This window comes from Geotrypetes seraphini, chromosome 1 (assembly GCF_902459505.1).
Source record: "Geotrypetes seraphini chromosome 1, aGeoSer1.1, whole genome shotgun sequence".
Lineage (NCBI taxonomy): Eukaryota > Metazoa > Chordata > Amphibia > Gymnophiona > Dermophiidae > Geotrypetes > Geotrypetes seraphini.
This window is the reverse complement of record NC_047084.1, coordinates 530,160,847-530,174,742: the sequence shown is the minus strand read 5'-3', so window position 1 is coordinate 530,174,742 and position 13,896 is coordinate 530,160,847. Positions and strand designations below refer to the sequence as shown.

Genomic DNA, 13,896 nt, shown 5'->3' with positions numbered 1-13,896 from the left:
TTAACAGCCTAATTCTATTTGAGTGCATGCTCACTTTGCATACTCAATTGAATAACAAGCTAGTTAGTGCTAATAATTGAGTACTAGTAATCAATTATTGACAATAATTGAAATTTTTTGTGTACATTTTTAGATACCAGGAAATGTATGAAAATTTTACAGGTGGATCAAGTTCAAGTTTATCGAAAATTTGATATATCGTTCATCAAACTGTGGGAGCGATTTACTAGTATAATATAATCATTTTTAAAAAAAAGATAAAGAATGAAATATCCAAAAAACACAATGGGGCTCATAATTGAAAGAGAAAAATGTCCAAAAACTGGCCTACATCGGCACTTGGACAAACATTTCCCAAATACGTCCAAGTGCCGATAATAAAAACGGGTTTTGGACATATTTCTAAATGATCTAGGCCTACATAGTGCCGCTGAATGACTAAAGCTAAACGGGGCGTTTCGGGAGGAGTGTTGAGGGCGGGAGTTGGGTGGGACGTGGGCCGGCTTAGACTTAGTCATACAGCATGCATAACCGAAAATTATACAGCACAGGATCGACGGAACTTGGACGTTGTGACTTAGACCATGTAAAATATGGTCTAAGTCACAAAAACCCACCTAAAGTCACTGGATAAGCACTACAAACACATAAAACAGATCCCCACACACTACCCCAGTGATCACCAACCCCCCTCCCACCCCCATAAAAATATTAATCACACCTTTAAAATTCAGCCTCCAGACCATCATCACCTGGCCGCCTGGCATAGGAAAGCCTAGTCGTCCAGCACAGAGGCAGTTTAAGTCATCTTGGGGGTGGGTTAGGGACCCATATAGAGAAGGACCCATGCCCATAAGCCCTGTAATCACTGCATTGATACTTAAACATGTACACTCCCCTATCCACCCCAAAACCCTTTTGTACTGGCATATAAGTGGCTCCTTAAACCTTAAAACGCACTGTGAAGTTAAGGGGGAGGGAGATGCACAGACCGCGCGAGGAGTGCCAGAGGGAAGGGTGGATGCTGCGGGGACAGGCGGTGAAGGGGACAGCAGGAACAGGGCGGTGAAGGGGATGGTGGTCCGGTGATGGGGACAGATTTTTTCCCCGTGTCATTCTCTAGATCAGGGGTGTCCAATGTCAGTCCTCGAGGGCCGCAATCCAGTCGGGTTTTCAGGATTTCCCCAATGAATATGCATGAGATCTATTTGCATGCACTGCTTTCAATGCATATTCATTGGGGAAATCCTGAAAACCCGACTGGATTGCGGCCCTCGAGGACCGACATTGGACACCCCTGCTCTAGATGGAATGTTTTCAATGTTGTATTTTGGGAGATCTCTAATTGCTAAGCTTTACCTCGATCTTGTATGTTAAAAGCTTGTGGTCACTTCCACGGTCAGCTCCTGATTTAGTCCTTGCAGTCAAAACTGCAGATTTCCATCTCTGTCCTATGTAGATGTAGTCAATTTGATTATGATACATGCCATTTGGAGAGGTCCATGTGTACTGGTAACATTTTGTAGTATTGGCTAAAGAATCAAGGGACTTTTTTTTGGAAGCCAATACCATCAGGTTGAACGTCAGAAGCCCCCAATGACATAAATTGCTGTTGAAGGCCTTCTGAGATAGAGACCACTCCCTTGCATCCAGTGTCTGCCAGCTGAGATAGTCGGCCTGCATATTGTCCACACCCGCCACGTGAGCTGCTGATAGAGCCTGTAGGTGAACTTCTGCCCACTGTAATAACAACTGGGCCTCTATTTTCAACGGAGCACTTTTGGTGCCTCCCTGTCTGTTGACATATGCTACAGTTGTGGCATTATCCAAAAAAAACTAACCACTTTGCCTTCCAGGGTGTGAGCTAGCACCTGCAGTACTAGGCAAATGGCTTTCAGTTCCATTCTTTTGATGGATCACTTCCTCTGAGGGCAGCCAAAAACCCTAAACAGGATGACTTCTGCAATGACCCCCATCCCAGCCGTAAAGACTGATATCAGTTGTCAGGACGATCCAAGAGAATATGCGGAGAGGCAAGTCTTTATCCAATGGCTCCGGCCTTAGCCACCAATGCAAACTCTGTCATGTCTCCGCTGTCCAGACCAGTGTCATCTGAAGGGAATCTGTTTGAGGAGACCAGCGGGGCAACAGCCTGTTCTGGAGATGACATAGATAAGCTTTCACCCACAGAATAATCTCTGTGGTTGCTACCATCGATCCCAGCACCTGCAGGTAATGTGTCTTAGTTTGAGTTTGCATGGCTCTGGAAGAAAAACACGGCCTTCTTCCATGTTGAATCAAATCCCCAAATACTCTAAGAATTGTGTTGGTTCAAGCTGGCTCTTCTGAAAACTAAAGCATGTGAACACTTTTACCACTGCTAACTCATCATCAGCCTTGGACAGAGCTCGGATGAGCCAATCGTCCAGGTATGGATGCACTTGGATAGGAGATGGGGAGACAGAAGATTAGAACCTGACAGAAACCAGGATCTTGGGTTTCTGCTGAAACTTAATCTGCAGTGTTTCCAATAACCAGGGACTATATAGCAGTAAGAGTCAGAAAAATAGCTGGATTGCAATAAAAGAGACTGACTCAAGTTAGTTAAACCTCCAAAGAGAAGGACTCGTAAGTACTCAAACTTAGCTCAGAGGCATGTAACTCTGAAGAGAGGGAGGTAACCCTCTCTTGGAAAAAGAGTTGTATATCCAATCATAGCATAGTGGTTTGTAAAAACGAGTCCAACTAATGAGAGAAGGTGTAAATTGAAAACTGTATCAGCTCTTAATTGGAGTAACTCGCAAAATTTTCAAACGTGCAATAATAGTGATTGCATTCAGGATATGCTAAAAAAATTTTTACTTAGCTTGTATGCACAAAGTACAACTTTCCAGGGTCCCGACGCGGCCCCGTTTCGGCGTCTGCTTCAGGAGACCCCGCCAACCGAAAGTGGATGTTATCAAAAATCACACTGAATGAAGTGCTTTAACTGTGCTCGATCAAAAATTGAAAAAGTTCCGTGCAAATTTTTTTAGCATATCCTGAATGCAATCACTATTATTGCACGTTTGAAAATTTTGCGAGTTACTCCAATTAAGAGCTGATACAGTTTTCAATTTACACCTTCTCTCATTAGTTGGACTCGTTTTTACAAACCACTATGCTATGATTGGATATACAACTCTTTTTCCAAGAGAGGGTTACCTCCCTCTCTTCAGAGTTACATGCCTCTGAGCTAAGTTTGAGTACTTACGAGTCCTTCTCTTTGGAGGTTTAACTAACTTGAGTCCGAAACTTAATCTGCAACTGGAACTGACTCCCCTTGGTTTCAGCAGAAAATGAAACGCTACTCCTCCCCTCCCCCCCATGGTTATGGATTTGGAATCTGCCAAAACCTAAAACCCTGGTCTTCAGTTGCCCACTAGTCCAGTTTTTTAGTTAGATTGTGAGCCTTCGGGACAGTAAGGGAATTTCTAAGTACCTATCTTACTTATAATTTTAATGCACCCTAATGTATATTTTCTGTAAACCGCTTAGAACCTAACGGAATTAGCGGTATATAAGAAATAAATTACATTACATTTGTAATTTGTTATAAATGAGCTGGTTTTAGAACTGGTTTTTAGTGGTATATTAAGTATTAAAATCAAACCAATGTTTCTCAAGTTGGTCCTTACCAGTCAGCTTTTCAGGATAACCGCAATGAATAGACAACTGGCTTGCATACATTGCCTCCATTGTATGCAAATCTTTGCCATGCATATTCATTGTGGATATCTTGAAAATCTGACTGGCAAGGGGGTACTCCAGGACCAACTTGAGAAACACTGCCTAGTCTACCCATTATACTACTGCTTTTCTTAGAGCACTGGCTCTCAACCCAGTCCTCAGAACACACCTAGCCATTAAGGTTGTCAGGATATCCACAATGACTAAATATGAGATTAATTTGCATAGGATGAAGGTAGTGCATGTAAGTTTAATCACGTGCATAATCACTGTTGATAATCTGAAAACCTGACTGCTAGGCTGTTTCCTGAGGACTGGGTTGAGTACACCTGTCTTAAAGTAATAAAAATAAAATCCTACGTGGTCTCGCATAATAGATGTGTTTAGTAGGGTGTTTAGTTTCTCTGAGCCCTCGCCGCCTGAATCCCACCCTTCTCAGGACAGCTCGATGCTGTAGGCAGCAGATAAAACGTGTCACCCAGACACACCTTCATCTTCCTCTCATTTTGGTAATGCAGAGCGCTGATCTTAAACGGAAGTAACCCCATACAACGGTACACACTAAGAAAGTTAAAAAAACTAACAGCACATGTCCGGAAGCCAACGAGTGGCAGTATGAAATGGGTTTTCCCCAGTCCCACTAGTTGCCGTTATTCCTCCCCGCCACAAGAGGACGCTTCTGCCTCGAAACTCACCCACAGCGAGCACATTCTGGTCTGCGGATGCAGCGCTCCACCGGTAGCACCGAGAGTCCTCGCAACACGCTCTCCTCCGCTTCCTCTTCCTCGTCGTCTTCGGGCAGTGCTGCGGTCCCACACGCCGATGGCAGCTCCCAGGCTGACTCGGTTTCCGCAGTCTCTCCCTTCTCCATATCGTTAGCCATTGTGCTGTTCGTTTCCAGCTCACGGCCGCCAGGGGGCGCTAAGATTCCGGGGAACTAAACGCTAGTATGCTCTCGCGTCACTTGAACCGGAGCGACAGTTCCTAATTTCACGTGAAGTCGGAGCCGCACAAAAACCACTTTCCTCTCGTCAGCTGGCGTCTGTCGAGTGGCGTGACGCGGATGCTTTTTCTCCGAGGCTGATGGGAGTTGTAGTTTATGTGTACAGTTTTGGTGTTGTTTCAACTTTCATCCATTCATATGTTACTCTTAGGATTTTGCTGGGGTATTCGTTGCCTGGATTGGCTACTGTTGGAAACAGGATCAAGGGCTTGATGGACCTTTGGTCTTATGTTCTTATTTAGAAGGCCTTAGTCTTTCCTACACCCAAAATTAGGGTTACCATATACCTGTTTAATGTACAGCGCAGCATGCATCTCGTAGCACTATAGAAATAATAAATAGTAGTACACTTCTGCCTCGATATTCACGGGGGTTAGGGGCAGATCCGGCCCGCGAATATTTTAAAAAATGTGAATAATATTCGGGCCAGCTCTGACCCACCCCCTGCTTCCCCCCAGCATCCCTTAAGCCTTACCTGGTGGTCTAGCATGTTTTCAGGGCAGGAGCGATCTTCCTACGATCCTGCCCCATGTAGATCACTCATAGGAAATGTCTGCCGTGAGCTCCCATCCTAGTCTCGAGGGACTATAGGAGCTCATGGCAGCCATTTCCTATGAGTGATCTACATGGGGCAGGAGCGTAGGAAGATTGCTCCTGCCCTGAAAACCCGCTAGACCACCAGGTAAGGTTTAAGGGGGGTCTAAGAGGGCTTAAAAATAGCCTGAAAAATGAAAATGAATCTAAAAAAAATTGTGAATAACTGAATCCGCAGATGCTGAAGCATGTCACATGTACAAATGCTCTCAAAACGTGACCTCGAAGAGATGTGGTTGGAGGGGGGAGGCTATGGGTAGATTAGGGCAGGGCCATGCATCCTTTTTTTTTAGGACAAAATCTGGTAACCCTAAGTAGGGCTAAGATTACCAAAGAGGACACCTGCCCATGCCCCACCCCACCCAAAAGTCCCACCCCTACATCTCACTAGTCTTGCCCCTAAACCACTCCACCCCCAAGCACAGCCTCTCTCTCTCTCTTTTTCTCTAGCCACTGCACCTGGGCCACCACAGAGTCAGGTATGGCTCTTTTAGTCCCCTCTGTCCTCAGTACCCCCTCCGGCACTGCAATTTCAAAACTTTGGGCAGCTGGTAGCATTCATTCTGCAGCACTTCCTGTTCCTGCATAGGCAGGATGCTGCAGAGCAAAGGCTTCTGGGGCAGACCGACAGCAGCAGGATCATGTTGGTAAATCTGCCAGCTGCCCAAAGTTTTGAAATTGCAGCACTTGGGGACAGGAAGACTCAGAGATCCATTCCCGAGTACGGGGTGGGGGCTGGACTGAAGAGAGTGAATCCAAAACCCGGACAAACTACCTCCAGTCCAGTGTAAAATTTGACTGCATTCACTTGAATGTCCAGTTCCTTGAGAATTACTTCTGCTATTTCTACAGCTAGAACTGCTCCACACAACTCCAAGCATGGAATGGTATGATTCAGTTGTCAAACATGAATCCCACTTGGGATTCCCCATCTGCATCTGTAGCTTTCAAGCAGGCCATGGCTACTATGGCCTTTTCAGAAACATCTGACAAGATACCAAATTATACCATGTAACATATAATTGACTTCTCTGTGAGCACCTGTGCTCTTTACTCCAGGCCTTGGAAGTATGCAGCTAGGTCCTGATGGCCACCAGCACCAGAGGGCTCAAACCTATACACAATGATGGAGTCGTGAGGATAAAATGTCAAGTGATCAGCCAGGGGTATATACCGGTAGTTCAAAAGTCACTTTATTGATAAATATACCACAAAAGTTCAGTGTTTTGGCGTCTGTGCTTTTAACATAACATAAGAATAGCCTTACTGGGTCAGACCAATGGTCCATCAAGCCCAATAGCCCGTTCTCATGCTGGCCAATCCAGGTGTAGTAACTGGCCAAAACCCAAGGTGTAGAAATATTCCATGCTACTAATACAGGGCAAGCAGTGACTTCCCCCCGTGTCTTTCTCAATAACAGAGTATGGACTTTTCCTCCAAGAAGCTGTCCAAACCTTTCTTAAAACCAGCTACATTATCCGCTCTTTCCACATCCTCTGGCAACGCGTTCCAGAGCTTAACTATTCTGAGTAAAAATAAATTTCCTTCTATTGGTTTTAAGAGTATTTCCCTGTAACTTCATTGAGTGTCCGTCTTTGTAATTTTTGATGGAGTGAAAAATTGATCCATTTGTACCTGTTCTACTCCACTCAAGATTTTGTAGACTTCAATCATATTTCCCCTCAGCCGTCTCTTTTTCAAGCTGAAGAGCCCTAACCATTTTAGTCTTTCCTCATACGAGAGGAGTTCTATCCCCTTTATCATCTTGGTCGCTCTTCTTTGAACCTTTTCTAGCACCACTATATCTTTCTTGAGATAAGGAGACCAGAATTGAATGCAATACTCCTGATGAGGTTGCACCATGGAGCGATACAGGGGCATTATAACATTCTTAGTCTTATTAACCATCCCTTTTTTTTAATAATTGCTAGTCCCCTATTTGCTTTTATGGCCACCGCCACACATTGGGCGGAAGATTTCAACATATTGTCTACTATGACACCCAAATTATTTTCTTGAGCGCTAATCCCCAAGGTGGACCCTAGCATCCGGTAACTGTGATTCAGGTTATTCTTCCAATGTGTATCACTTTGCATTTGTCCACATTAAATTTCATCTGCCATTTGGACGCCCAGTCTTCCAGTTTCCTAAGGTCCACCTGCAATTTTTCACAATCCGCATGTGTTTTAACAACTTTGAACATTTTAGTGCCATCTGCAAACTTAATCACCTCATTCGTCGTTCCAATTTCCAGATCATTTATAAATAAGTTAAATAGCACTGGTCCCAGTACAGACTCCTGCGTTACACCACTGTTTTTTCTTTTTCATTGAGAAAAAGGACCATTTAAACCTACCCTCTGTTTTCTATCCAATAACCAATTCCTAATCCACAACTGAACTTTGCCACCTATCCCATGACACTTTAATTTTCTCAGGAGCCTCTCGTGAGGAACTTTATCAAAAGCTTTCTGAAAATCTAGATATACTATATCAACCAGCTCACCTTTATCCACATGCTTATTCACACCTTCAAAGAAGTCAAGCAAATTTGTGAGACAAGATCTCCCTCGGCTGAACCCATGCTAACTCCGTCTCATTAAATCATACTTGTCTATGTGTTCCACAATTTTATTTTTTTATAATTGTTTCTACCATTTGCCCGGCACCAAAGTGAGGCTTACCGGTCTGTAATTTCCCGGATCTCCCCTGGAGCCCTTTTTAACAATCGGCATAACATTGGCCACCCTCCAATCTTCAGGTACTACAGACAATTTTAGCGTTTGTCTTGAATATTTGACACAATTCGCACAGACACTAGGTAAAGCGCTGGTAAGATGTCAGTGGAAGCAGTAGAAATACTAGTGTCCAAAGTGAAGCTGAAGTTTTTTCCTATCAGCTCTAGTTTTTGAGATACAGAACATGTGCAATATAGCACTCTTCACTCTGTTTGCCCATTAAAAAACAAAGGTATTAATTTTTTCCTTTTGTTCATATACGTTCAGGGTGGGATGGGGGGAATATTTTATGATTTCTTTTGCTTATGAATAACTGTTGGGTATAAGGGAGTTAGAAATTCATGATATATTAAGTGATGTTAAAGTATAAATGATTGTATGATATGTTACACTTATTGTGAGTTTTAAAAATGAATAAAGATTAACAAAAAAAATAAAGATATTTTAATGTAGTGTTGAAATTAATATCTTTTAAGCATGAAGGAAACATTAAAAATTAAAAGAAAAGTGTACAACATAAAAATCTACTTATTTCATACCAAAAGCACAAGTTTATGATACAAACTTTCCAGTCATTCAACACACAAGATGCTCCTTTTGTAAGACTTCCGAAAGTGGGTTCTGCCAGGACAATCTCGCATAAGATTCCAACAATAGTCTGGGGAGACATGATTGAGACATTTAAGTACATCACGGGACGGGTCGAGGTGGAAGATGATATCTTTCTTCTCAGGGGACCCTCGACTACAAGAGGACATCCGCTCAAACTCAGGGGAGGGAAGTTTCGTGGAGACGCCAGGAAGTACTTCTTCACGGAGAGAGTGATTGAACATTGGAACAAGCTTCCAGTGCAGGTGATCGAGGCACGCAGCATCCCAGACTTCAAGAACAAATGGGATACCTATGTGGGATCCCTACGAGGGTCATGCCAAGGGATAGGATCACTAGGGTATAGACTTGAAAGAGAGGGTCAGTAGAGTGGCAGTATAATTACAATTATACTTAAGAGGGTCAGTAGACTTAAAAGGGTGGGTCAATAGTGTGGGCAGACTTGATGGGCTGTAGCCCTTATCTGCCGTCATCTTTCTATGTTTCTATCATCTGTGCATCACATCTTCCTTGGTATCTGGCTTCCATTGTGAAATCTTTCACCTTGGTCTTCGCTTAAGTTACCAAGGTTCTCTGGAAAGCGATCTAAGTGACTGTGCAGATAATGAACTTAACACTCATGTTACAGCCAAGCCTATTGAAATGAAAGCATATCCTCTACTGACTGTGTAGTTATCTACCTTGTTGCCAAAAAAGTTTTTCTCAACAAAAACAAATGAAAACCAGGCACATGATTTGATTTCATTCATTGATGTTATGAATTGTGGGTCATTTATAAGTTGTCTGATCTGTGGACCATCAAAAGTTCCTCCCTACAGTTTTTCCATGTTTTTTGTTGTTGGCCTGTGTTATGGATTGAAGGGACAGACCTGAGGACTTCCAACTAGGAAAGGGTGAAGCCACAAAGAGGGGCATGGGGATTCTTCAAACAGGCAAGAAGCATATCCCCAAAATATTTAACATTTCAAAATGAATCTTCCATGAAAGTAGAAACTATGGCAAATGTTCTTGGAGTTCTGTTAGACACTACTTTGTCCTTTGAACCCCAAATCAATCATATAGAGCCCTTTTTACAGTAAGCTGCTGCAGTTTTATTAAAGACCCTAATAGCACAGTGTTTTTGAAGCTAATACAACTACATAGTATTCAAATTTTTTTTTTTTAAGATCACTTCCGTATTTTGACACAATCTTTAATTCTGACACATCTCAACTATTGCAATAGCCTATATTTAGGTATTGGAGGGGGAAAAGATGGCAGAGCTGAAGACCTGAGAGTAGCGAGTTGCAGTAATCTAAGTAAATACAAGTAAATTTCTACATTTACACATTATAACAATAAACAAGTAAGCACTATAGAAGTGATAAATAGTAGTAGTAGAAGTAGTAATTTCAATTGAATTACTGCTGCAAAAATGATTTTCTGCTTCACAAATTTGCTAAGGCATGCCCTTAATCCCCCCCATTTTACAAAGCTGCGCTAGCGTTTTTAGCACTGGCCGCCACGGTAACAGCTCCAATGCTCATATAATTCCTATGAGCGTCCTAGCTATTACTGTTGCGCCGGTGCTAAAAATGCTAGTGCGGCTTTGTAAAGAAGGGGGATGGTTCCATTGGTTGACTGGAAGGTTTGTTTTTAAATTGGCATGTATAGTGTTTAAGATATTTGAGGGATTTGAATATCTGGTTAATTCATTTAGCATTCCAAATTGCCTCCCCCCCCCCCTTTTATCAAGCTGCGCTAAATAGTGAGCCGCCCACAGGAGCAAAATGCCGAGCTGCCCATAGGATTAGAATGGGCGGCTCAGCATTTAGCTCGCACTGCTTGGCAGCATAGCTTGATAAAAAGGGGGAGGGGGAGAGTCTGATCAACTTGGGCTTTAGAAACCTGCCTAGTATTTTCCCCCTCAGTTTTAGGTGTATGGCATAAGAGAGATTTGAATACTGTAGTTCAATGTGCATTCAGGCTCTACAGGTCTGGTCTTCTCTGCCCATGGATTTAAAACAGATTAGAACATCATCTCTTTTTTTGTTGCAATTTAATAACCTATTTATTTAGGAAATATTTGTTATGACTTGTTTATTGTTATAATTTATAATATCAAAATTTACTTGTAACGTTTTTTCCCACCTTTAATCCACTTTGGGCCTTTATGCTAAGCGAGCTGGTGGAATATAAGCATTATTTAACATTAAAAGAAATTTTAACTAAAAAAATTATGTTTCAAAAGCACTTTTTCTGCCTGCTATAAAGCTTCTTCATTGATGAGGAGTGGCCTAGTGGTAGAGCTGCTGCCTCTGTACCCTGAGGTTGTGGGATTGAATCCCAGTTCTGCTCCTTATGACCCTGGGCAAGTCACCTAATTTTCCATTGCCCCAAGTACAAAATAAATACCTGTAACAGTATATATGTAAACCACTTTGAATATGTAACCACAAAAAAAGCAGTATAAAGTTCCTTTCCCATTTTATTGTTTCTGGATTCATAAATCATGCACATGCATTTCTTTTTTTTTTTTGTTTGTTTTTGTTTTTTAAGTTCAATAATTTTTATTAAGTATTTTAAAGGATACAAGAATCATTTAAAGTACATAGAAACAAAATAAAGCTTTCTGTATATAAAATATATAAATCTATGTTTAACTGTATAGGAGCAAAGGCTCCAGTTATTAAAAATGTATGTAAGGGATATATAAGATAAAGATGAGAGAGAGCAGTAAAGAAAAAGGAAAGAAGAATGAAAGAGAGAAGAGAGGAGAAGAAAAGGATAACAGGAGTGTCTAAGAAGATGAGCGTACATAGGAGTCTAAGAATGACCATGGAGATTTGTTGTATTTCAAGTTCATGCAGGTTCGGAATGTAACTCTCTTCTCATATGCATAGGATTCAAATCTATGATACATACTCAGAGAGTTCCACCAAAAGGTATAATCTAATAGCGAGGGTGATTTCCAATTTTTTAGAATGTGCATGAGAGCAGTCACCAACATGGTATCAATGAGTTTAGGTGGACAATTTGATTGTGTGAAACATGGGTGTTGAGAGCGAAGGATTACAATGTCTATAGAGATTTCTTCTGAGCAGTTAGTAATAGATTGTATGGTGTTCCAGACATAGGTCCAAAAAGAGCGGACTAGAGTACAATGAAATAACATATGATCAAGAGTTCCTTCCTCTTTCAAGCAGTTCCAGCAAACAGAGTCTTGCTTTAAGTTAGCTTTCCACATACGAAGTGGGGTCCATATTGCCTGCCACATAAGAAAGTACATTGATTGTGATACTCTAGAAGATAAAAGCGGGCGATTTGTCGATGACCAGAAAAGCTCCCAATCAATGTCAGAAAGCGGAGTGGTAAGTATAACGTCCCAGTGCTTCATAGAGTGAGGTGAAAAAGTGAAGGAGTGATCTCTTAAAATATTGTAGAAGGATGATATCGCCTTGCCTTTTAATAGAGACAGAGAAGACCAGTTGTAAATAGTATTTTTGGAAGTCATATAGTCAAATCGTATATGCAAAGAAGGCAACACTCCATGCATTTCTATCCAGGATGTAAACCAACAAACCAAAAGCTCCATATCCAGAAGGATATTGCAAAATAGGTATAGACAATTTACTTACAAAATGCAGAAGGGGAAACCAGAAGTCTTCTGCCCAAGAGTATAAGTCTTTGAACTGAATATTCACTGTTGCTCAGAGGTGAATATGGAGAATTAAAGGATGAGTTGTTTATTGCAGAGATATTTGATTAATAAACTGAGCTAAAAAGGAGGAGTGATTGAGCATCACAGAAAGACATTGGTCTTGAATGTAGTTTGTGTTAAGCATAACTGAACTGAGCTGCATGGCTTGCATGGTGGAAAGAGAATCCGATTCCTGGAGGAGAGGGAGGCAGAGCACCACTGCATGCTCTAGGACAAAATAGAGACTTTGCTTTGCGGAGAGGAAGGGTCAAGAAAAAGACCCACAAGACTGGAGGACAAGGAAAGCAACCAATAAGGTCAACGGCTGTCACTAGGTTACTCAAGATCACTGAAGACAGCACTTGATTGAAGAAGAAGGTCACATGCATCTTGTTTCTTGTTTTATTTTTTATCCCCGCCCTTATCCAGGGCGAGTTACACAACTACATACAAAATATAAAAATACATATAACAAGTTGCATCAACGACAAACATCTCTACAAACAATAAAACAGTCCAGCCCATAGAATACATCAGTGAGCAGCACCCTGCAATCAACAGTCTCCACTCTTCCTCATTTAAACTATCTCAGACCCTGTATTTCACCTGACAACACAAGTGCCTTTTGAGTAATTTTTTGAAATTCTGTATATTCCGCTGTTGACGAATATACTCATCTGTTAGGGTGTGACCTATTAGAGAATAGATTGTATGAATAATCAGAAAATGAGGTAGGAGTGATGAAATATCCAGGCTCTGCTGAGAGACAGAGGAGGTCACATGCAGTGGCATACTTGGCTTGCTGGCTACCCAGGGCAGAGCACTCCAGGCAGTAGGGGGGAGTGTGAAGCGGTTGTAGGGCTGCAGTCCACTTGCGTGCAGTCTCTGACTCTCTCAGTCCCCCACCCCAGAATAGGAAATTCACATCAGAGGGGGCAGGGTGTGGGGGGCCAGTGGAGCTTGGCACCTTCTCCAGGGTGGTTTGACTTATTGACTGAATGAGGAGTGCAGTGTGTATGCCATGGCACACTAGTGCGCTGCAGTGAGATTCCGGGTGTACCGTGAGGCGCTGGCACCAGCTGACTGCCTACAGGACGTGCCTCTCGTGGTGAGAGGCACATCCTGTAGGCAGTCAGAGCCTCTCCTGCCCCAGCTCAGGGCCCAGTCTGGAGGGCCTTCACACATGTGCAGACATCAACGTGATGACAACACGTTGACGTCCATGCATTTCCAGGTGCCCTCCTGCCGCAGCCAGAAGTTTACTGTGCCGCCGAGTAAAAATGTTTGCAGGATACTGGTGTACGTAATACTTGCCTATGGCCTCCCCATTTGTACCAGTCCCAGCCAAATAAATATTGTTATGTGAGGTGATCTTCCATACAATCTCTGGGCATACTACAAGGCTGGCCTTACATAAAGAAACCAAGAGAAAGCAGCATCTTGAAATCCAAATGTGTCAGATGCCACGAGCTGTGGATAGCCCAAGAAAGATGAGGACTGAGTACGAGCCCTTGACCTTTACCTCAAAGAGGTAATCAAAGACTG

At 42.4% G+C, this 13,896-nt stretch overlaps 1 protein-coding gene across 1 annotated transcript in view; it reads right to left on the bottom strand.

Annotated features, from left to right (window-relative positions):
- Positions 1 to 4,793, bottom strand: part of DTWD2 (DTW domain containing 2) — a 182,712-nt gene extending 177,919 nt beyond the window's left edge. Inside the window, exon 1 of the mRNA XM_033929040.1 lies at positions 4,425 to 4,793. Within this exon, the coding sequence (XP_033784931.1) occupies positions 4,425 to 4,612 (188 nt within the window). The 5' untranslated portion in view covers positions 4,613 to 4,793. The remainder of the gene's footprint in view (positions 1 to 4,424) is intronic.
- Between the last annotated feature and the right edge of the window lie 9,103 nt (positions 4,794 to 13,896).